The sequence below is a fragment of the Aricia agestis genome, chromosome Z (genome assembly GCF_905147365.1).
Source record: "Aricia agestis chromosome Z, ilAriAges1.1, whole genome shotgun sequence".
Taxonomy (NCBI): Eukaryota; Metazoa; Arthropoda; class Insecta; order Lepidoptera; family Lycaenidae; genus Aricia; species Aricia agestis.
This window is the reverse complement of record NC_056428.1, coordinates 32,595,004-32,619,352: the sequence shown is the minus strand read 5'-3', so window position 1 is coordinate 32,619,352 and position 24,349 is coordinate 32,595,004. Positions and strand designations below refer to the sequence as shown.

The 24,349-nt window shown below is 37.5% G+C and overlaps 1 protein-coding gene across 2 annotated transcripts in view; it reads left to right on the top strand.

Moving 5' to 3' along the window:
* Positions 1 to 24,349, top strand: part of LOC121738563 (putative mediator of RNA polymerase II transcription subunit 12) — a 43,324-nt gene that overhangs the window by 14,370 nt on the left and 4,605 nt on the right. For both annotated transcript variants that reach the window (XM_042130718.1, XM_042130717.1), the window contains exons 7-22: positions 2,948 to 3,045; positions 3,469 to 3,616; positions 5,694 to 5,781; positions 8,505 to 8,674; positions 10,186 to 10,323; positions 13,171 to 13,375; positions 13,705 to 13,868; positions 14,832 to 14,938; positions 15,491 to 15,602; positions 16,076 to 16,175; positions 16,692 to 16,801; positions 17,764 to 17,871; positions 18,066 to 18,149; positions 22,405 to 22,554; positions 23,112 to 23,229; positions 23,973 to 24,106. In XM_042130718.1, coding sequence (XP_041986652.1) covers positions 2,948 to 3,045; positions 3,469 to 3,616; positions 5,694 to 5,781; positions 8,505 to 8,674; positions 10,186 to 10,323; positions 13,171 to 13,375; positions 13,705 to 13,868; positions 14,832 to 14,938; positions 15,491 to 15,602; positions 16,076 to 16,175; positions 16,692 to 16,801; positions 17,764 to 17,871; positions 18,066 to 18,149; positions 22,405 to 22,554; positions 23,112 to 23,229; positions 23,973 to 24,106 — 2,034 coding nt within the window. The remainder of the gene's footprint in view (positions 1 to 2,947; positions 3,046 to 3,468; positions 3,617 to 5,693; positions 5,782 to 8,504; positions 8,675 to 10,185; positions 10,324 to 13,170; positions 13,376 to 13,704; positions 13,869 to 14,831; positions 14,939 to 15,490; positions 15,603 to 16,075; positions 16,176 to 16,691; positions 16,802 to 17,763; positions 17,872 to 18,065; positions 18,150 to 22,404; positions 22,555 to 23,111; positions 23,230 to 23,972; positions 24,107 to 24,349) is intronic.

Below are 24,349 nucleotides of genomic sequence, written 5' to 3'. Positions count from 1 at the left end.
AAATCTGCCGTCAAAATTTTCCATCACATTCTGGTAGACCTATAGTAACTAAATTCTAATTATTATCTAGTTTAATACTTACTAAATTTTAACTTGCTACTTGCTACTAAATTTGGTGTTTACAGTTTACATGCAATTAATAACTTAAAATTTAGTTAAGTACAGTTTATCAACTTAATACGTGTACCAGCCATAAGACAACGTTATTTTGTTAAATAGATAACTCCTGTCAAAATCCTTTATTAGAGGGCAAAAAGTTGTGATTTTGTTACAACGGTTACAACTCACAGCACACATATCAACTCGGAACGGGATTGTCACCGTATCGCCTTTCGCCACGCCGTCAACCAGGCGTCAACTTAACCAAAGCGCATCAGTAGCTCCTGCACGTCTACTCGGCTACGGCTAGGCGACGCTGCGCTAATGGCTCGCCGACCGCTGGCCCCAGATCAGTTTGAAGCAAAGGTGGACGGAGAGACGTAAGCACGAGGACGACGAGCCGTAAGCTAGTTGACCAAATGACCACGCTTCGCATCCCGGTTCGGAGCCTGGGCCCGTACCACGAAACGGTTTTCAGACTCAAACAATCGTACGAGAATGTTGCGTCCTTCTCTAACAAACGTGAAATGACGTTGTTAGAGCAGATCGCGGCATTCTCGTACGATTGTTTGAGTCTCAAAACGGTTTCGTGGTACGGCCCCTGTTCCGAGGCGAGGCGATTACGTGACGATTCTGCTTAGTGTGCGTTGGAGTTTCATACAAACAACATTGGACGGCTCGAGGCGATACGGTACCGATCCCTTTCCGAGTTGATATTTGTACTGTGACCCTTAAACAGCAATACAGTTACAAATCTATTCGCACGATAGATCGATCGGCCGCTACGCAGCGGAATCACAAGCAATTGCGTCGCTGTTTGAATAAATCGTTACGTACAATTGCTTGTGATGTACCTAGCGGCCAAACCGCTCGGTCGCGCGTAAGCATATAAATCTAGACTAAAGCCCAATAAAAGTACGGCAGTAAGGTTATTGTCACTGACCGGCAAAATGAATGCAATCTCTAACGTCGAAAGGACAAGAGGGGGAAAGTGCTAATTTACCAGTAAAATTGACGGGCAAACATAAGAAATGGTTAGTGGCCGATACGTGGACCAAAACGTATTTTATGTTTTAGGCCCGATTCGACCAAACTTGAAGTTACACGAGTATAACTATCATGAGAATAATTTTACTCCTTTAATTTACCTTAGGGTATTATCGTTTGCATTTTACCAAGTTACTCAAAGAGTATGAAATAAAATGTAAATTATAGTTCACAATGACACCGACCGTGACAGTTGACACCCTGTTGTGCAACTATTCTCAGTTTAATATTTACTCCACCAAAATAGCCCGTGTAAATATTTACTCCCGTGTAATTACCTCATTCTTGGATTAGAAGTTGGAAAAACGCAAAACCAGCTTACTCTTAGATTAGGAGACACTTATACTCGAGTAAAATTTTACTCCAGTTTGGTCGAATCCGCCCTTAATGTCGTAGGGTATATTTTTCAGTGCTAGAAGGCTTTGGTTTTCTTATGGTACGTAGAATTCATGTAGGTCTACGCATCTAAGCCTACATTTTTGACAATCAACTAAATTGTTAGAGTACTTAGGGTCGAACATCTTTATGATCAATGATCATCCATGAGGCATGAACCTGTGAACTATTTGCGTGTCTTTTAAATCAGATTGGGTGCATTTATAGCAAAACTTGTCAGTCTTTACATCAAAAGAGGAAACAAAAATTATAACTTGCGCACATGAGGTTCGATATCGATCGATTTTGTTTGCTTTTTAATCGATTTTTACAGTTCTCACATAAAAAATCCAATTTTGTTGTGTTAACAAAACATAAACAGAAAACGTCTAACTAGTCACGAGTCTGGATTATTATTAAACCATCAATCTTTAGGACGGACAAAAAGTTCCCAGGTAGGTCGGCACAAAACATCCAAATACTCCGGCTTTCGGTTTACGATTAACATTTTGCTCAACTCCACGAAATTATACTCTACCGCTCGTAATATAGAGTACATATTTCAATTTCGAGCCTCGGCGTTGAATTGTTAAGGTGTTCTACGTCCTTTAGTGGGGGCCAATTCAAAATGGCCGCTATATACGGCAAACATAGCTAGACCATTGTAAATTGATATTACCAACAACATGGACGAAATGCAGTTCGGTCCTGTATCAATAAACACAGTCTCGTTTATCATTCAGTTATTTCCATTCGTCGTGCAAGTAACAAATTCTGTTTGCACAACTTTATGAAACCTGCACTCAGGTATTTTGTTTGAAAATTGTCCCCACGATAGGCTCGTTATTAAGATATAACAGCGAGCCGCCATTAAACGACACAAAAACTTTCATAACAAAAACTCCAATAACAATTACATATCCACCATTGATGTGTAAAATACTGGCCGGCAGCTGTGTTTTCGTCGTAAAAAAGGAAGGGCGCTCGTGTCGTCTCTCTCTAATTGTAAAAAAAAAACTGTATAAATATAACTCGCTTCCTCTAAGGCCTAAGCTTTTTCCGCTCTCTTTTTGTATGCGGCGAACTGAGATGTTTACGAATCAATAATTTAAAGTAATGAATATCATTAGCATATTCGTGGTACCTATCGGCTTTTCGCGGCCTACGCGTGTTAATCGAAAGGGACTGGCGTATTTGCATGTTAATGAAAATATAAGTTGTTATAATTTATGGCATAATGAAAGCGATGGGTGTTCGGTTTCCTACGCGTTTGGGTTAACCGACAGCTTTGAATATTTAAGTCATTAAGTTGAAATTGATGTTATAATTTTTACAGTTTATGGCAATAATTATGTTCAATACGGTTATGAGTTATTTATTTTGATAGAAGTTTAGAAATCTCAGGTTAAAAAGAGGCTTGTTGTAGGTACAGCAGCAACAAGCGACGGGCAGCATTCAGCAGCAAACAACAATGCCGCCGCTACAGAGCTTACCCCCAAACACACAGCACCCCCAGCAAATAAGGTTAGTATTTTCTTGCCATTTCTAAGAAAGGATTGTTGTCTTAGGGCTTATTTTTTGGGTCATTGCTCCTGTTTTAAAATATTATGCCTCTTCCTTATTTGAAGAAGGAGACAGCACTATGATAATTTTCAACCAACGTTAGTTTGAACCCAGACTAGCACACTATACAGTATTATTGATACAACCTTACCCGAGTCCCTATCTTACCCTACCCTACTGAATACACTCTACGTATATTAGTAATTGTACCAGCTCAAACTGAATTAGGCAAAATGAACCATCGCTGAAAAAAAGCTGTTAATAAAATATATCAAACAAAGGCGCATTGCTTTCATAGAGTTTCATCGGAACATGGTGCTTTGTTTACTTCGGCGTATTTTAATGCTCGTTTACTCATCATTCATCAACTTCCGCTTGATCCAGCGCGGAGTGGGGCCACAGTCGAGTGCAGGTGATCCAGCAGCCGCTACAGAACAACACTTACCTCCAGCAGCTCTACAACGCTCAGGGCCCGCTGCTAATGCCAGGCAACATCGCCCTGCATCCGGGCATAAACTCGCAACAAATACAGGTAGGATTCTTAACGTGGCCTTATATACAATACAAAATATATTCAAATAATAAATGCCACGTTACGAATTAGTCTATAGTTTTCATTTTTATTTATTTATTTATTTAAATTGACACACCAACAACTTATTGCTACAAAATTACATCATTTCTTATTCTAAAACAAAAGTTAATTACAGGTGTACACAGCATAATTAATATAGTTCTCCGTGCAGTTATCAGAAATACCTATGATATATTAGCAAGACACAATTTTATGATTCACATTAACTTTAAATACAAAATTACATTAATATAATATACCTTATTCTACCGACATTGGTCTAGCGACCGATGCCGCCGCTGCTTTGTAGTGGCGTAGAGCAAAAGGGAAAATATTGTAAGCTATTTCATAAAGTGCCATTGTACTTTGTATTTGAATTATTGTCGGTCGCGGTCGCTTGCCGCGAGGATCGGAAAGCCACCCATAGAGTTATCTTCAGACTAGAAGTGGCTTCTCCCGCGTAAAACCGGTATACCGCGGTAATAGCTGATTTTCCCGAAATAAAAAGTATCGTATGTCCGCCATCGTTGTCGCGCGAAATTGCACAAAAATCGACCCAGATAGCTTAGCCTTTTTGACGCAATTTGCAAACAAACTAACTTTATAATCAGTATAGAGATGAGATTATTTTTTGCTAGTTGATAGGAAACGACCAAATCGAACTAGGAACGTATTAATTTTGTATAGGAATCCGGTTACAAAGTTTGTGAGTGACCCTTATGTCAACTATTAAGTTCATATCAGTCTGCAGTCAGCATTAAGTTAGCACTATTAACATTGATCAACTCGAAATTCCTCAAGCGAGGTGCAATCCTTGCCATAGTGTCAAGTGTCTCTCTCGACGCCTTCTTAACTCCCTGTTTATCGCAATCAAAATGTGTTAAGCAGTTGTGAAGCTATTTAGTTTCCATTCAGATGCGACGAGATGACGCTTGAACTTTAAAGAAACTGTTTTACTTTGAATGATAATTGCAGTTGCGTAGCACGACGCAGCCATGCATATTATTTTATATGCATCGTATTGATTACCATTTACCACGTATTAAAGCATCATCGCGTCGCGTCTCGTTGTGAACTGAACTTCACTTCTTGGAACATGGGCATTAAAACTCTCTATGTAAAAGCAATGCCTATTTACATTAGCTTCTGCGTCAGAAGTTTTAGATCCATTTATTGAGAAGATTGGTATTAGGCTGGCCGCATACACGTTTTCCGTATTCGATTTCCGAATTCGTTTACCGTATTTGGAGATCGGAATGGATGGTGTCAATATGTAGAAAATACATCAACTGACGCACACGTTCGCTCTTTTTCTAAACGGGACGGATTCCGCACGTACGTTTTGAGTGCAAGCCGGCGCGTTCGCGCGTGATTAAAAACGAACGTGTGCGCTAGTCACAGAATTCCAAATCGAATTCGCATTAGGAAATCGAATTCGGAAAACGTGTGCAGCCAGCTGCCTGATAAATTCGATAGATGAGCTATTACAATACATTATTGTAATGGATGTTTGTGTGTCAGAATCTAATGCATACTTACATGTTATGTAAAGCTATTGATGCAACTTTGAATTTCTATGAACACTAGAGGTTGCAATTCATATTTCATGCACTGTAATGTTATACTACAGTTTTTAATGGCTTGTACCGACTGACTACACTTTAAGCAGTTAAATTAGGTTTAGAAATAACTAGGATTAGTTTACAATTAGACATATCATTGGATAGAGTTCTTTAATAAAAGCTTGTCTCATTCACATTTTGTTAACGTTTATTATGCGTATTGATTTAAAGTCAGTGGCCTTACTCCCGAAACTGATATCGATTTCGATTTCAACGGTTTTTTGACATTTTTTAGACATATTTTAGATAGCTAAAGTGTCAAAAAACCGTTGAAATTGCAAATCGAAATCGATATCGGGAGTAAGGCACCAGGTCAAAAGACGATTATCTGTGTATCCAGCAACCGAACTTTAGTTATGAAAATTTAACGCCATACTCTATATTCATCCATCTGACTATATTTTCATATTTAGGTGATAGCGGCTGGCAAGCCCTTCCAAGGAAGTCAACTGGGACCACACATGCTGACGCAGGGCAAGCAAGTGCTTCAGGGGCAAACTGGTGAGTCTACATCCATCCCATCTGTCATCTAGATTCTAGACAACACACAGATAGTTAACAGTTGGAAACTAGGACACAACTCTATCTGGATCTACTCTACTAATAATTTTTGAAAATTATTTTCTCATAAAAATTATAAAAGTTAGAATATTCTAATTGAACAAGATACGTAATGAAAACTGATAATCCGTTTTATTGTATTAAGTTATTAGCAAAAATATAATATTATGACTATGGCCTAGTTTTATACTAAACTTAACAAAGATCTTGGTGTCGAAAAAAGCTGATAGCTAAGAAAAAAAAAGTCTATGTCGCTTTCAACTTCACAAACATAATAAAATGCTTCTTAATGACATCACCGAGCTTTAGCCTTAAAAATTATAATGCCAATCATATAAATGACCAGCTAAACTGTACAATAATAATTATTGATATGCTGTTGTATAATGCTTGTCCATTTACACATACATACCATGCTTGTACATTTACACATACATACCATTTATTTTGCACAATTTTGTAATATCTAAAGGATAATAATTAAACATATTATTATACAGAACCTTATTGTATTTATACATTGTAGAGTAATTTGAAGTGTTTCCATCTTGCCCCATCCTAGTAGTAGGTAGCCATTATGAAATTATGTGATCATGATACACTAGTTTACTTTCATACTTAAATCTTTACGTTAAATAAAATGTATACCATAAGCTTTATTAAAACTGTAGATTTTATTGTATAGTGCAAGTTGTTGGGTTTTGAAATTTATTTTGATCATGAACTGCATCACTATTTAGTTTTACAGTAAATTTTACAGGTCTCACTACGTTTCCGGATCAAGGTTTTAATATTTCCCATGAATATATGTTTGTTAACAGTCTCGTGGTTTAAATTGTGAATGTCAGTGTCTTAATTTGTAGGGGAATTTGTGAAAGTATGACGAATTTTATTGGCGTTTCGAAACTATTTTGTTTAAAGCTTTTTGGATAATGAATAAGTTTAGTCACCATAGTGATCGCAAGCTTTTAATCACCATTTCGGTGCGCTTCTTTTTCTTTAAGCTTTATCACGATTCCGTTTCACGATATTTTTGCAGTTAACGATAGTTTGAATTTTTGTTTGAATTGGTCGACAATGTTTCTTTGGCGGTTTTAGTTGCTGGGAATGAAAATCGAGTAATTTATGGGTGCCGTTCATAATTGAGCTTTGCGCAAACGCGTAGTGTGGTCATGTTGTTAGTCGTTAGTTTGACGAGTCGGATATTTCTATTCATAAATGTATCTTTAGGCTGACAACGCAATCTATATAACACACACCGAAACTGATATAATCGTCCGACTGTAAGAAATTTAAAGGTTTGACTTGACTCAAATGCCTCTGCGCTAGCAACGCCCGGAATGCCAGAATTGGCAGAAAACATTCTCTAAATGAAGCTAAACGAATGGCTGAGACAGATTACTGCGTTTATTCATATTGTGAATGAGGCTGATATTTTTATGACTTGCGTAGACATTTTGTAAATATTGCATGATTTTTATACAACACAATGTCTAAATAACACGCTTCGAGTCGCAAAAGAAAAGTGAAACTGATGAATTAAGACTTGCAACTGTTTTTATTACTCTAATTGGATAATTGGTAAGCGGCGTACCCTCCAGTGTGCAACTCCACGCAAACTGGCGGCACCGTAATAACTAACTAATAAAGTTACTTCGGGACTAAGTCACGACATGCACCCAGATTTTACCTGATGCAACATTAATGCATCTTCGTTTCTTCTTCGATCCAGTCCCTTTCATACGAAACGGCTCATGGTCGGCAGAATCCAGTGCTGAATTGCTACTGGAATAATGTATATTCCAGTAGCAATAGGGATAATGACAAGGTCAAAGATTAGCGAATTTTGTTAATAAAATAAAGAAATCACGGTGAAAAATAAGTGTTCCCAAAATTACAGCTCGATAGCATTTTTGTTTTTTTTTTTTGTTATGCGCCTTCAAAGTTAGATAATCAAGTCGATTTATTTTTCAATAAAATTTCTTAATATTTGTATACCAATCGATAACTTATGCAATTAAAAGCAACTTTTGTTATGAAAACACTTTCATAAACGCATTATTCAATATACCTATCGAACAAAGTTGTCTCCCGATGCGTACAAACTACGAAAGAGTGACATCAGTCTTTCGTAGCACATTGTATGGAGCGTTTCGGGCAGGTCTATTTTATGAGATGTTTGAATATCTTAGTGAATTTTTAAGCTATCAGAGTCATTCTTTCAGCGATGTTTCTATTTTTTAAGGGTCTTTCAATTACCAATAAGAAAAAAAAAATAGTCTTCTAGCCTATTCAGCACTGGATTGGAGGACAATGTTGTAAATCCGCTATAAATACGTGAAACAAACGTTGTATACGTTGGTTTGACATTTCGAGACAACACTTGCACCTTTTTGTACTTAAAAAGGAAACGGATTAAATCGAGAAAGGAATATTAATGCTGTGTGTTGTATCGAAATATATAATCGGTACTGCCTACATCAATACTTTGGTACGCCGTACGTTGCACATTATTTTATACGAATTCACTGAGTTAAAGTCAGGTTCGGATCTCCTTTCTGTCTCGATCTTTATTCAATTACATAAGCTTCCTATGGCGGTGTTATTCAGACATTGTCACATGAATATCTTGTATGTCTTTTAATTTGAATGTTTCCACGCAGGTCCGTTCCCCGGATATACGACTATACCGACGATACCCACGACTCAGAACCAGACCTTCGTGTTCAGTCCACTGGGTGTGATCAGTTCCCAGCCTAGCTTGCTGCCAGCTCATTCGCAGTCCACCGTGTCGGGTATAGGACAGCAGCAGAAGACCAATGAGTTGCACAAGGTGAGGTGATGATAATGATGTCGATGAAGATGATCATGTAGTCATCGCCACTAATTAGTTGATCAACATGATGATAGGCTCTTACGGCCGCACTCAGAATCATTTAACGATGACGTAACTTTAATGAATAGGTGATACGAAAATAAAGCTCGTCAAAATCTTCATTTAATTAAAGTTAAGTAATGATTGAATCTCAGAGTGCGCGGACTCGTATGAAATATGAATTTGAAGATGGTGAGAAGAGAAACGTAAACGTGAACTTGTCATCTATTTCTTTCGAGATTCGCGTAATATTTCGTATTGCAGTTAGGACTCTACAAATGGCGTTGACGTGACCGACAAATATTCAAATAAAATGTCACTATGACCTAGGCCAGGGATGGCGAACCTTTTCGTATCACCGTGCCCTTTTTTTGAAAAAATCTTTCTGAAGAAGTCATTAAAAGTGCCATTAAATATTTTTGGTGATTCGGTGCGTATTTCAAAATTTGCCTAATTTGGTGCACACTATGCAAAGGTGGATCTATAATCTTCACTGTTGGTAAAATAATTTCGATGCTAGTTTTGTGACCAGTAGTGTGCTCCAAATTTTATGTCACGTGCCACTGGTGGCACGCGTGCTGTCGTTCGTCATCCCTGGACTAGGCTATTGGTTCCATTTTGCTCTACACCACTACAAAGCAGCGACAGCATGGGTCTTTAAATCAATGTTGGTAGAAAATGAAACATTTCCTGGTTCTTAAAGTTTATTTGATTTTTTGTCGGTCGCGGTCGCTTACCGCGTTGTTCAGAACGGTACCTTTACTGACATTAGTATAAGTAAATTAATATAATATTTAATTAGTTATTAACAACATCCTTGACCTGTCAATATCAGTTCCATTATTGAGTAGGCAGACTTATCTGACCCCAGACGATTCATACTATGATTCACTAACATTATATTAATACCAAATGTTGACCGCATTTTCGTAGTCTGAAACTCGTTTATCGCAATAACTGTACATTTTTCCGATACAAAAACTATCTTATGTTCTCTCCCAGTACCTACACGAAGTGTCTCCATACAAATTTTCATCAAATTCAGCAGGTTAAAAGCGTAATAAGATTACAGATACACAGAAAGACAGACATGTATATTATATAGGCTAGAGAGACTATGGCATATCTGTAACTGCCTTTTTCGATTTCTCTAGTAGTGCTTGTGATATGATAACTTCTAGTATGTGTTTTATGCGGCCTCTTAACTATGAGCACAGCTATGGGCCATGATGGAAAATTACAGGTGAAACGAATGTGTCGATATATTTTGTTTTTGTATTTTCGTAATGTACTAGATAGTTACCCAAACGCGGTGGCAATCATGACACTTAATCCTCTATTATAGCCTACGAATAATAAAAACCAATTATAGCCCAACGTCCTTTTTAACCAACTTCCAAAAAAAAAAGGTTCTAAGTTCGGCTGTAGATCTTTTTTTCCCGTCAGTTCAAAAAAATCTCCCTGTCCAGGTGATGAGCGGTGGTAAAGTGACCGGTGCGAAGGTTGGCGGTGGAGCCCAAGCGTTACCCGTCCAAGCCCAATGCGTCCAAGTCTCCCAACCGGTGCTGGGCCAGCAGCCGCAAGCGCAGATCATCAGCCCACTGCAGGTTTGTAATGTTTTCATATTTTAAGCGTGACATCATTTCATGAACTCTATATCTCATCAATTTTGTGTGATTGTAAATTGTTTAAAGGCGTTCTTAGAGTTCTGAGAGTTTGAGCGCGCGATGGCCAAATTATTAACGATGTGTAATGAATACAATCCTGCAAGGATGTACTCATATTAGCTCTTAGCTGAAATTAGAACTAACCGCCATACCTACTGTAAAATATCAGTGAAAGTTGAAACAGCTTATTTTGTGATCGTTTCACTTCGAAGACCACATAACAATATCGCTTGTTAAAACATACTTGTACATCTGTAAGACGTGATATCAATTTGTCATATAATATGTCTGTTGTTAATAATTCCAAATCGATTGCGTGATTAAATCCGAATGAATCTAAATACGCCCCTAACGCTAATGCGATTTTAATATTATTAATATTAAAATTTATATTAAAATTTAGTAATATCTGCACTGTGTATTTATAAACTTTATAGAGGTAGTGTTTTGTCTTTGTCTGTGTTTTTTTTCTCACGTGTCAGACAAGGACAAACGTTGAATAACCATAACGTATGTACGCTGTACAGATGTTTTTATTAATAAAGGGGATAATGATTATTGATTACATACCTACATTCCTTAAACTAAAGAAACAACAAATCTAGGAATTATCCTATAGTAAAGTTAAAGACTGTACTCTTATATAAAAACATATTATATATCTATATAGATAGAGACTTAGGCCCTGTCCGCACTGCGAATTTTAACGGCACGAATTTTTTCCTGCAATTCTGTAACACATTGAATCTTATAATTATCCTCACTGCGGTCGGAAAATTTTCTATTAATAAATTCGTGAGAATAAATATTAGCGGTGAAAATTCTTAGTGCGGGCAGGTCCTAAGAAGTGACAATTAATAAAAATATTAAAAACCACTTATATCTTACGTCAACAATCAATAACAATCTCAGTCCTCATATATTATATTATTTAGAAGATACAAATCAGTTGATAACTTGATATCACAAGACGTATGAAACACATATTTTATGGGGTTTTAATTTTTCATCAAAATGTGCTTTTGTGCGATTAATCAAAACTTTATGTTATGCATGTTTTAATTTTATTTAAAAAAATATATATATTAAAATTATTTTTCCTATTCTCAAATCGCGGAATTCTGTCTGTAGCGGTCTTGTCAAAGAACTTGTCATTTTCTGTATAAACGGTAACAAACCGCGATAGACAATGAAGTGACAGATGTTTCTAGTCTAAGAGTGATATCGTATTTCGCACACACGATGTGAACACAGTATGAATTATATCACTTCAAACTCATAAATAGTTGGAGATTATCATACGAAGAGGTAATCAAGGCGTTTTCCGATGAAAATATTATAATAAGTCTGTTTCTTTACAAGAATTCAATTTTATTCTTAAGTTAACAGAATGCAGTGCGAGTATTTTTCACATAGCTCCTAGACTAGAGAGGTCAATAGCCTCTGGTGCCACCTTAAATTGTCCTGACTATAGTCTGTCAAGTTATTTTCTAAAATCCTTAATATTAAAAAAAGGCCAAAACATTGTATAACTATAACATCTGTATACCAAAGTCCAAGTGTGGCATTTTTTAATATTGACGGGCATATAGGTATTATAATTTTGGGGCCTGTCTTAAAGTCTTATAAGTACCGAATAGTTACATAAGGCTGTAAGAATAGTTAGTTACTTATAAAATAAGGGACAAAAGATGTGGGTAAACTTGACTGATTAAACGAGGATGGAACAAGCCCTCTTTGTCATAAAATATAAGTTTTGTTCAGTAATTCAACCACTAGTCATGTTTCCTTCTTTATTTGCTGAGTATGTTTCCATTTCCATTATACAGTCTGAAGTTGTTAGCACACTTTTATGAAAAATTCACGCTGCCGCTCCGAAGTGCAGGCATGAAAACATAATATAGAACTATCGCGTTACATATTATAGTTTCTACAGTACATATTTTACCTTGGAGTTTCTGTAAAAATGAGGCTTATTTCGCAGCAATAGAGATAATATCAGAGGTAAAATAACTTAAAACAGATGTCCCATATTTTGTTCTTATTATTATTTCAATAAGGTTGAAATATGTAAAGTTTGTCAGAATAGCAGCTACTAGTATCAGCGACAATACTGTTGAGGTTACAATAGTTTCAATTCAGCGAAATAGTACGCTAGGCTCGCCTAGTTTCCTGTTCCAAATACAACAGTCCACACCTATTGTCCTACGTCTCACACCTACAAACTAAACAATGAGCACTTTTTTCCTTTTTCATTGTATACTCGATGTTATGAAAATGTTTGCGAAGTTTTTTTCACATGCGCGGCGAATTTTTTTATCTTTTCTCTGTTGTTTTAATTTATTTGTGTTCTTGACAGTTTAATACGTTTTGTGTTTAAAATTTTAATGTTATTGTATGTTAATATGTTCATACTTTTTTAACATAATATAATGACATGATGACATGACATGAAAGAAATAACCTTACTATATTTTATTTTAACACCATTAATTACTACTATTATTATTATTATTGTAATAATAATATGTACTTTATTTATCATTTGAATCAATATGTATTTTTTACAGATACTACGAATATTTTATATGTATTTAGCCTCTAGAAAAAAAAAGAATTTATTCAATAGGAAAAAAATAATCATAAGATAAATACTTAGTCTTAAAAATTGAATATTTTAAATTTAAAATCTTTTTATCATACATTACGAATCATGCATCATTAATAATTATAATCCGTATTATTCTTGCGAAGTGATCAAATTACAGCAAAGTAACATCATTGCAGACTGGTGGTCAGACGATGCAGTTTGCGCCCTGGCAGATATCGGGGGCCCTGCCTCAAGTGTGGACCGGCGGCCTGCAGGCGGGGGCTCTACCGGCTGGGGGCCTGCTTGCCCCCAACCCGATATTCATCCGGGGCACTCAGCCGGATGCCCCGCCATCGATGTTCATACAACACTCGCCACAGAATAACGTACAGCAGCACAACAGTTAGTATATTCTTATCTTATGTATAATATGTGCGCGAATGGTATATGTAAGCCTTGCGATGGTTGCTAAAGCGATTTGCTAAGTGTAAAGTGTATAGAAAGATATTTGTATAGATTTCACTGTGGAAGTGGCAGCGCTAAAAGAGTAAGTTTTTCAATTTTGTATGGGCTAATGACGCTGGCGCTAGCCGATACAAAAGTTAAAAAAAAAAACTCTTTTCAGCGCTGCTACTTTCACTGTCAGTTCTTTAATATAAGGGACACGTGTACACCCTAAATATTAACACTTTGTTTTGTTACACCCTGTATAAGAGTATGTATTACCACAGATGCAAGCGTTGCGTGCTCGACGGGAACGAACGCGAAGCCTCGGGCGTCGACCGACGGGATGACGAAGACGCCAAGACCGCTATCGAATATACTCCCCTCTGGTGGCATAAGACCAGCATCGTCTGTGTCCACCCAGACGAATGCCAATCAAGCACAAAATCAGGTGAGAAGAAATTAAGTCCTTCAATTAAAAATTGAAGTAGCATATAAAGACGTAATAATGTCACCCTTGGTAAAAACACAATGTAGCCACCTTATAGGCATCCATTATACGATCATACAAGCGACAGTCAATTCCGTCAATCATGAATTATGTTTGACTGATGGTGACTGTTGGACTGATACGACCCGAGTCGTGCGCTCTCCTATGGCAAACATTACACGGTAGGTTTTGCTGTCAGGTTTACCACAGTCATGACTGTGACTGATGCATTACCTTTCGTGTAATGGAGTGACTGATGGTTGCGTGAAGTTGATTGACGAAAATCTGGATATCTTGATTTTTGCTTCATGGAACCATCGGTCACGTATTTTGAGTGAGTGTTGTCACATCTGACAAAATAGGAAAAAATTTAGAAACCTTATCTATATCTAAAAATTATAAACGGTACCTTTGAAAATTTTGGCTTTGACTGACATAAAACTGAAGAGAATTGAGTGACCGTCTAATACCATTCATCAGTCCATCCTCCATCATCCAGTCAACATCGGTCAAACATAATTCATGTTTGACGGAATTGACTGTCGCTTGTGTGATCGTATAATGGATGCCAAGTTAGACTGTTACTAAACCCTGAAATTAGCATCCTCTTGAAGAGATAATAAAAAGAGTAAATGTACAACAACTCGGTGTCCCGGCGAACTTTGTGTCACCTATAAACCATCTCTGGACTTCTACGATTACTTAAAGACTAAAATTACACAAATCGGTTCAGCCATTCTCGTTTTATAGCGAGACTAAACAAAATTTAAAATTCATTTTTAATTTAGGGCCTGTTTCACCACTTTCTGATAGATTCTCCATTATTTATCTGTCAAGTTAAGTGGTGGATAGCCTATTCGGCACTCATCAGGAAGTGGTGAAACAGGCCATTAATATATAGTTTTACTATTTGATCTCTTACAGGCAAAGCAGCGTGGCAAACCTGGTGTTAGATCGCCGGCTCCAACCTCAAAACAAGATGCCGCCAATCAGACCAACAAGATGCAACATCAAATACCACATCCTAAGTCGTAAGTTCCAAACGCGCTTTTTATTGTTGTATAAAGTTGACTAGTATTGCCAACATTTTATTTTGTTGTTTAAATTATAAACAACTATTGTAAAGTATTTCTAAAATGAAAGCAATCGAAACTTCGGTGTTGCACGTACACGCAAATGCGGACGCAAACCTATACCTGCGTACTTAATTGTTTCCCTTTTTCGCCTTAACATTTGATAAAAACTGACACTTTGCATTGTCTTTCGCAAGTTTACATATTATGTTCTTGAATATTTTAACGCCTAAACTAGAGATGTGCAGAACTTACAAAAAAAGTAACGTACGCGAAGAACATGACACGATCCGACACTTTCGCAGGCGGCGTGTGACTTACCCGCTTACTTAAAAAAAGCGTTACGGACTCTTCTGAAACCATGATCGGCTAGGCCGACTAGTCGGCCGATTAGTCGGCTTCTTTGCAGCCGACTAATCGGCTAGTCGGCTAGTCGGCCAAAGTCATGATCGGCACATCTCTAGCCTAAACCCATTTAGTACAAAATAAACGATATTTTCAACTTTTTAGGCTTCTGCTGATGAACGCGAGCGGTCAAATGACACAGATCAGCAACGTGCAGGACAAGCAGCTCGCGAGCAAGAATATGCAGCAGCAGATGTTGCAGCAGCAGGCCATGCAGGTGATCCTTGTAATGACACCTTTTATTCTCTTTTAAATTTAACATTTTTTTAACACGATGACCCGACTATAGTAAGAAAGTAACAAGATGTTCATATTATAAGGTTATAATTAAAATTAAAATGCAACATTAACTCGCGCCAAAACTGATTAAATACATGAAAAAGAAAAGATATAAAATACCCTAATTAAAGTTAGCGCCTAGTCTGCAGTCCTATAAAAATCCATTTAATTTCTCTTTCCTCAGTATGTGATAAAGTTAGTAGAATAACTACTCTAACTACATACTACAATACTCAACTCAACTACATACTCAATCGTTTTTCAAACGTATGAAAAAGATGGAACTATACGTTACGAACGAACATAGCAATAATTTGAAATTGTTGAAAGTAGAAATTAGAATTAGTAGTTTTGTATAAATATTTTTTCTAAGTTTTTTTTTTAAATAATATTGTCCATGTATAAATCCAGCAGCAACAACAACAACAGCAACAACAGCAGCAGCAACAGCAACTTATCCACCAACAACAGCAACAAACGCAACAAATGGTTCAGCATTATCAACAACAAGGTGATTAAACATAATATGTATAATATACGCGTTAGTCAAAAATATAGTCCCTGTATTGTAACGACCTCTGTGACTCAGTGGTTGAGCGCGTTGTGAGCGTTTTTAAATACGTTTCCGTTTTATGGTGTTACAGAACACAAGTCCTTCAGGTACTCAGCACGAGACCAGACTGACGTGGTGGAAAGCGTCCATAGATATTATTATTATAACATTTTTTTTACTTGATCTAGCTTATTGAACTATAGAATTTTTTTTTAATAATTCCAGTTTTCCAGTGATAAGAACCAGTTACAATTATTTTTTCATTGAGGGTTCCATACTAACTAAATCATAAGGAAATACTTGCAGCCTTTCTGGGCAAACTGATCGAGACGTGTAAATACACAAGATCGCCTCGTTTAGAATATAAAAAAAAATAGATTAACGCGAAAGTAAAATGCAAATCGACTGTTTCATAAGGTTTTCTGCGTACATCCAGATAGGAAATACAACAAATTATTAATGTGTTCATTGTAGGCCTGACATTGGGAATGCAACAAGGCACGTTACCGGTCGGATCAGTTTCGCAGACGCTGCCCATGTCTGGAATGCCGCAGACCATATCGATGGTACAACAGATTCATCCGGTAAGTTTTATGTTACATGTTTTGTTTATGGTCAAAGACTAAGGGCCAACGCTAAAAATCGCGCGGGCGTATGCTCGCGTGTGTATAAATGAAAAATAGTATGGGCAGGCGCGTGAGACGGAGCGCGAACGTACCCAAAGGGTAAAAACGGGACCCTATTACTAAGACTTCGTTGTCTGTCCGTCTGTCTGTCTCCAGGCGATACAGCCTGGAGACAGACAGACAGAACAGACAGAAGTAACAGTTCGATGTTAAGTGAAAGGGTGCGTCCACAAACTAAATTCGAAATTGTCAAGTCCCTATTGTAAAACCCTTTATACCTAGCGGAGTAGAGAAACAATCCGGAGCTGTTAAACGAAACCAAAATTGAATTTCATCTGTGTGTACAAATCTGTTTACGTGTTCGTGAAAATGATGTCCCTACATACATTTTCTTAGAGCTCAAATTGTCATAGTGCCGATAAGTGCAGCCCGACTGTCAAAACAGATGAAAAAAGGGTTTGCTATCATTTATCATGTCTCTATTTACCACGCAGTGTTACTGACAGTATCATCTCGCTTACTCAGCTCTTTATTTCTCTATTCCGCTAGGTATATTAACTTTATGGTGTGACACGACATTTGACACGAAAGTGTCTGCCGTGACACCGTCCGTCCCTCTGGTGGCCAATGATATTACCGAAAACATCGAAAACGTTATCAATCTACCAAAAAAAGACAAGTAGATCTAGTGAAAATATTTTTATTTGTAAGGGTAAAAGTCCAAATAAAGTAATGATACTTTATTTGGACTTTTACCCTTCCAAATAAAAATATTTTCACTAGATCTACTTGTCTTTTTTTGGTACATTGATAACGTCCCATGATATGAAGACAGCGGACATTGAAGAGTAAGGCGTAAATATTTTTATTAGTAAGGGAGGTAAAGTAAAATATTTTATAGATAGCAATTTATATTTCAGTTGGGTGGTATCGGCCAAGCGGGTACTCTGGTTGGTCAGATAAATACGAGTCAGCAAGCGCAGAACTCGTCGATGTCGCAAGTGCAGACCTTACAACAGCAGCCGCAGGTAAATTTTATTTACAAGTAGCGATGTTATGTCTGTCTATATTTTGTTTATTAGAAAGCCCAAAGAAATATTTCATCTAAAATTTGTCTGGATATGAGAGGTTAAAAAGGACCTACTGTAGGAGCTGAAGTTACATTTTCACTAGTTATTACTTATTATTTATTCATACATAACAACATAATTTGCGTTTCCAGTTGGTCGGCAACAGTCTAGTCCAAACTTCAGTGGGTATGGCGGTGCAACAATCCAATTTGAACCATTCGACGCCATTACAAACGGTAATTTTTTTTTATATTTGCGAGCACCTAGACGGTCAATTTTATTGTGCAATACGTGATGTCCAATATTATTGGCCGTATAGGGCCAATTATTAATACTAGCTATTTGACCGAGCTTTGCTCGGTATTCGATGAAAATAACATTTTCTAAAAATGATTCCTAGCTAGATCGATTTATCGCCCCCGAAACCACCTATATACTGAATTCCAATTATATAAATATACAAGAATTGCTCGTTTAAAGATATAAGATAAGATTGAAGGCGCTCGCCTTTCAAACTTATTGTCAAATTAGTTGTTCACTGACGTCTGACGACTGACGAGTAATTTTGTAATGATCAAGGCGACTAGGCTGAATTCATTTTCTACCGACTTTGGTATAGCAACCCATGCCGCCGCTGCTTTGCTGTGGCGTAGAACAACATGAAACCTATAGCCTAGTACAGGGATGGCGGATCTTTTCTTATCAATATGTCACTTTTCTGAAGAATTCTTTAGTGATGTAATATTTTTCATTGTAATCCGCGTATTAAAAATATTATACCCTAAGCCTAACTTGCCACTTTTGTAGAATTATAATTTTGTGATCAATAGCGTGCTCAAAATTTTATGTCGCGTGCCACTTCTGGCACGTGTGCCTGGCCTAGTATGTCATAAAGTGGCATTTCATTTGAATGTTTGTCGGTCTCGGTCGCTTGCCGCACTGATTAGAACGGTACCTTCACTGTGTGAAGTCTGCCACGAAATGTAGTGCACTAACTTCGGACTCCAATAACATAATGCTTGTGCAATAATAACTAGCGTTGGTGTTAAGGTAACAGATTCCAAATTAGTTTTATAATTTAACGAGCTTTGGCCCGCGGCTTCGCTCGCGTTAAGAAGTATTATTACATACAAACTTTCATCCCCTATTTGAACCCCTTGGGGTTGGAATTTATCAAAATCCTTTCTTAGCGGATGCCTACGTTATAACATCTACCCGAATGCCAAATTTCAGCCCGATCCGTCCAGTGGTTTGGGCTGTGCGTTGATAGATCACTATGTCAATCAGTCAGTCACCTTTGAGTTTTATATCAGATTCATATGCAGTTAGGATACGATTGTTTAAAATGAAGTGGTATATGACTACAGCAATATTATATTAAGTAGTTTAAATTCTAAAAACTTACTAGCTTGTAATAAGTTTAGTACACACATGATAATATAGCATATTAGAAACAAAAGATAGGATTGGCGTTATGAACATAATCACTCAAATATTATGCTTTTATATTCTGCCAAGCTTACTGATATTGTGTGCCGTGTGTTATCTTTTCAGTGGTAGTGAGCATTTGGATCATATTATTGTTTTATTAAATATTATTTATTTATTTAAATTATTCATAGGTTTCATCTGATTTATACGATATTCATCTCTTTTTATGTTCTACTCGTACGTATATTTACTTCACATTTAAGCTATATTTTTAATCAAAATTATTATGTATTTAAAATGTTTGTACGTATATTATCGTAATATGAAATGGCAGTCTGGACTGACACTCGATGGGACTTCACTGCTGAGCACACCGCTCTTGCAACTGTCGCCAGCGTTGTTACAACACGAGGTAGACATTGTAGGAATTACTTTGTGGGTTTTACGGGCCGTTTGGAGTTATTTTGCCTCTGGTAGGACCCTAAAGCTGATCGGATATTTATCAGCACCGTACGGTGTACTGTTCACGTGTACAGTGCGGACGAATGTGCGAGGTTTCACATCTTTTCATACAACGAATTCTAAAATGCGCCGCGTTCGTGCTGATAAATGTGCGATCACCTTTACGCTAACGTCAGCAGGGTCGCATAGAGACTCCGAGGGAAATAATTTTCACGGTCTGTTGCGATGCTTTGCTATTGCGTCTGTCTCGAACACACTGATGAGTCGTTTATTAGCTCTGTTGAGTAGGAAGTGGGCAGCACGAACATGTAAATAGTTACTCGCGCTGCCACTCGTCACGCCGCTGCAGCTGCCCGACGCGACAAGCATGTAAAGGACTGAGTGTAAACGCTCACCCGCGTCGTTACTGCCGCAGAAGTATTCAGAGGAACATTTCCGGCAGCCGCAGTGGCCGAGTGTAAACGACGCATGATGTTGGAACAAAATGGCGGCCAGACCTGACAAATCCGCCATCTTGTGATTAAAATTTAGTAGATTTCATTGTTCACTTGCGTATATTCACTCGATTCATACAGTTTTGCTACATAAACGCAATAGTAGGGTTTTGCATATCTAAAACTCATAAAGTACACAGTAAAAATAACAGTTCTGCATGCTTCAAAGCTCAAGAATTGTATAAATGCTTATTTTATTGCCATAATATGGAATATTGTTATCCTCTATTTCTCAATCTCTAGATGTTAAGATACCTGTACAATTCTACAGTTTAAAGTATCGTGTATGCCTAATATTTTAAATTAGTAGTATTTTCGGTGTCCTTATTACTATAAACCTTTGTTTTATATTTTATTTTATTATAATTTTATTTACAAACTACAGCATCTATGTTAGTATGTTGGTACAAATTCTTGTATTCTTAGGTATCTAGCCTTACGGACTTTATTTAGTCGTAACATGCATGAAATTAATATTATATTTTATTCAACGATATTAAAATACTTAGATACGACGTATACCGTCAAAACTTAGCAATGTTTTTGCATGCAAAATGTGTATCGAGAAAATATTGTCGTCCTTTTTTGTCTTACAGTAATAGCATATACTACTTTCTCTTTCGATCATTTTACGCTTTAATCGAATCGAGAAAATATTGTCGTCCTTTTTTGTCTTACAGTAACATCATATACTACTTTCTCTTTCGCTCATTTTACGCTTCGCTTTGATTTTCCTCTTAAAATGGAAGACAATAATTTAAATATTAATAAAATCTTAGTAATTACGTGTGAAATATTTACACCTTTGGCTTTATTTGTATTCCTCGTTTTGTTACTGCACTGTCGGAAAGCACACGACGGCATTCTGGAGCGAAATGTAGCGAAAAACAACGCGGTAATTAATGAATTAAACACGTCCGGCTGTTACCGCGTCCTAAGGCACACTGCTCTCAGATGAGTGAGCTCACTCATTTCGAGGGTGACACAGTTTCGCGCTGACAATTGGATAATAAATATGGAATGCCTTTTCTAACGTTCTAATTCCATGATTTTATTAATAAAACTACTATTACTACTACTACTATTACTATCAGAGAGAGATCAAAATATTCTCACTCAATAACAACACTCTTATGTAATTTTTATTATTCGTAGACTCTAAGAGAATTAGTAATTCAGGTTTTATTACGATTGATGTATTACATTATGTAGAATGTTTTTTATGCATAATAAATTATTATATTTATTATTTATTGTAAAAGTCTTATAAATGTCTTACTTTTTAGTTTAGCAGTTGCATGTTTATATATATAAATACATATTTACTTATGTAATCTATAATAAAGCTGCATATAACTAACAAAAAGTAATAAAAATAATACAGTTGGATTTGAAAATTTAATACCTATGCTTATTTATGTCAAAATGGACCAATCACGCAGCTGTATTCACAATCCATATTGACATAATATGCATGTCAAATATACACATACACCCCGAGTCGAGTGGAGGCAATTTCGAGGAAACGACTAAAAATACGGGTTATGCCATGGCATAACCCGTATTTTCGCGTTTTAGTAACTCTCGGTAGGTGTGATCATGATCACACCTACCGAGAGACAGTGCTCCCGGCCTAGCACCCGGTATGTTTATTAGGGATGTGCTCAGCCAAGGGCACTGTCTGGCCACTCTACTCGGTGTGTGTAATCTGACCCTTAGTGTCTAAACTCTAAACACATCATGCCGAAGTTCGGCATGATTACGTCAGCAATGTCAAACGCATACAATAAAACGCGACATAATTTCGGCATGGTGTGTCATCGGTAATTTAAAATACATTGCAGGCGTAATCATGCCGAACTTCCGCCGCGTTTTTCGACCTAGTGTGTTTAGACACTTAGGCCGGTATAAATAGTCAGTACTCAAGATGCATCTCGGTCTCAAGACACGGTTCAGGCTCTGTGATTGGTTGGCTGTCAAAATTTGGACCAATCACAGAGCCGAACCGCGTCTTGACACCGGGTCGCATCTTAAGTACTGACTATTTATACCGGCCTTAGAGCCAACATTGTCACAATACTTAAACCATTATTTTTCCACACAGGTGTCAGCGAACACCCTGAGTTCCCCGCAACTGACGCTGCAAGCGCCGGGTACTGTCGGCCTCATCACCTCAGTACAGAACTCCTTGCTCCAGCCGCAAATTGTGACGCAACTGAAAACAGACGATGACAAAGGACAGATGCAGACTACGGTACATTATTTTCCACTTGTTTTTGTCGCCGTTTCAGACACTTAAATGTTGTATTTAGTGAAATAGTGCTATACCGTATTTATTTTTAACAGTAATGAAACTAAAGTTTTTCGGCCGTTTAGCATTTAAGACAGCGGTTCTCAATCTTTTTGGTGGCGGAACCCAAAAAAAGGCGGAAGAGAAAATATTTTCTTTCCCGGGACTCAAAGTATATCCATGTTAAATTTCAGCAAAATCGGTTCAGATGTTTGGACGTGAAGAGGTTACAGACAGACAGACAGACACACTTTTGCATTTTTAATATTAGTATGGATTAGTCCAGGGTTCCCAAACTTATTTTGTCTACTGCCCACTTTGCGAAAAAAATATGTTTTAGCACCCCCATTGTTTCAATTTAAAATTCATCCCGATGAAATAAATCACCCTCCGAGCGTCTACACAATTTTTTTCTGGGTCCCACACTTTAGACCTCCAGCGCCCACAACGGGGCGTTATCGCCCACTTTGGCAAGACTGGATTAGTCAAACATTTTTTAAATGACACTTATTTGTTAACAGCAAGCGGCGCAACAGGATGGTGATGGTGCGGCATCGTCGATATCCAGCACGTCCGTCACCACGACTGTCACCACTTCCGTCACCACCGACGTCACAGCCCCCACCACTTCTACTGCTGGTGAATATTCGTTTTTTTATAACCCCTGCAATGTTTTTCACGGAATGGACACATGCTTTGTCCTTGCCTTTTATAATATATCATAAAGTTAATATACCTAGCGGAATAGAGCAACAATCTCGAGCTGTCAACAAAACCAAAATTGGTTTTCATCTGTGTGAAAAATATGTGTACGTATACACTTACACAAGCATGATTGAACATAAATTCTATGAGATTAAATTGTCAACGTGCGGCACGTGCCGACTAGACGTCAAAAAAAGAGTGCTGCTGTCATGTGTCACACGTCTCTTTTTACCACGCAGTGTTACTGATAGTGACATCTCTCTTGCTCAGGCCTTTGTTTGCCTATTCCGCTAGGTATATTAACTTTATGCAATATAAGGAGAACGGGTGTAACGGGAACCATTTTGTTTTATCCAAAAGATAAAACTGTTAATGTTAGAGCCTAAAAAATATTAAAAGAAGACTAACTATCCCATCGTTGGCAGTCATCATTTTTGTTTGAAAATTCTAGGCAATCCTATTAGGTACCATCGAAGAAATTGATTCATAGGCAGTTGACGGATCTGCGTCATTTGGTCGGATTATGTCATTTCAATGTAAGTCGTGATCTGTGATCTGTCTGCTGTATTTGACATAACTCGACTAAACTACGTTGGTCCGCCATCTGCCTATGCATCAACTTCTCTGATAGTACTATAATATACTTCACTTGTTTTTACCCGTTGATTGTTCCACAGACACGAGTGCCGGCGACACGAAGACTTCTCCGTCGAAGTCGGTGACGGTGACCGCAAGCGCGGAGTCCACTGTCGTCACTTCGCAGTCAGTGGTCGCCAGCAGCGCCCAGCATACCACACCAGTAGCGCCACAGGTAACCTACATCGCGTTATCCATGTATCTGTATCGATACTAGCTGACCCGACAAACGTCGAAAGATCTTCCTTTTCGGCCGCCAATCGTGAAAGTTTAACGATGTGAGTGGCGGCCGAAAAGGAAGATCTTCCGACCGAGCGAGATAGCATGCTCGGTCAGGCTGAAGCCCAACTGATGTCATTTCGGACGTTGTTGCTCCCAAAGTGATAATGCGCATAGAAATTTTCGTAATTTTTCGGTA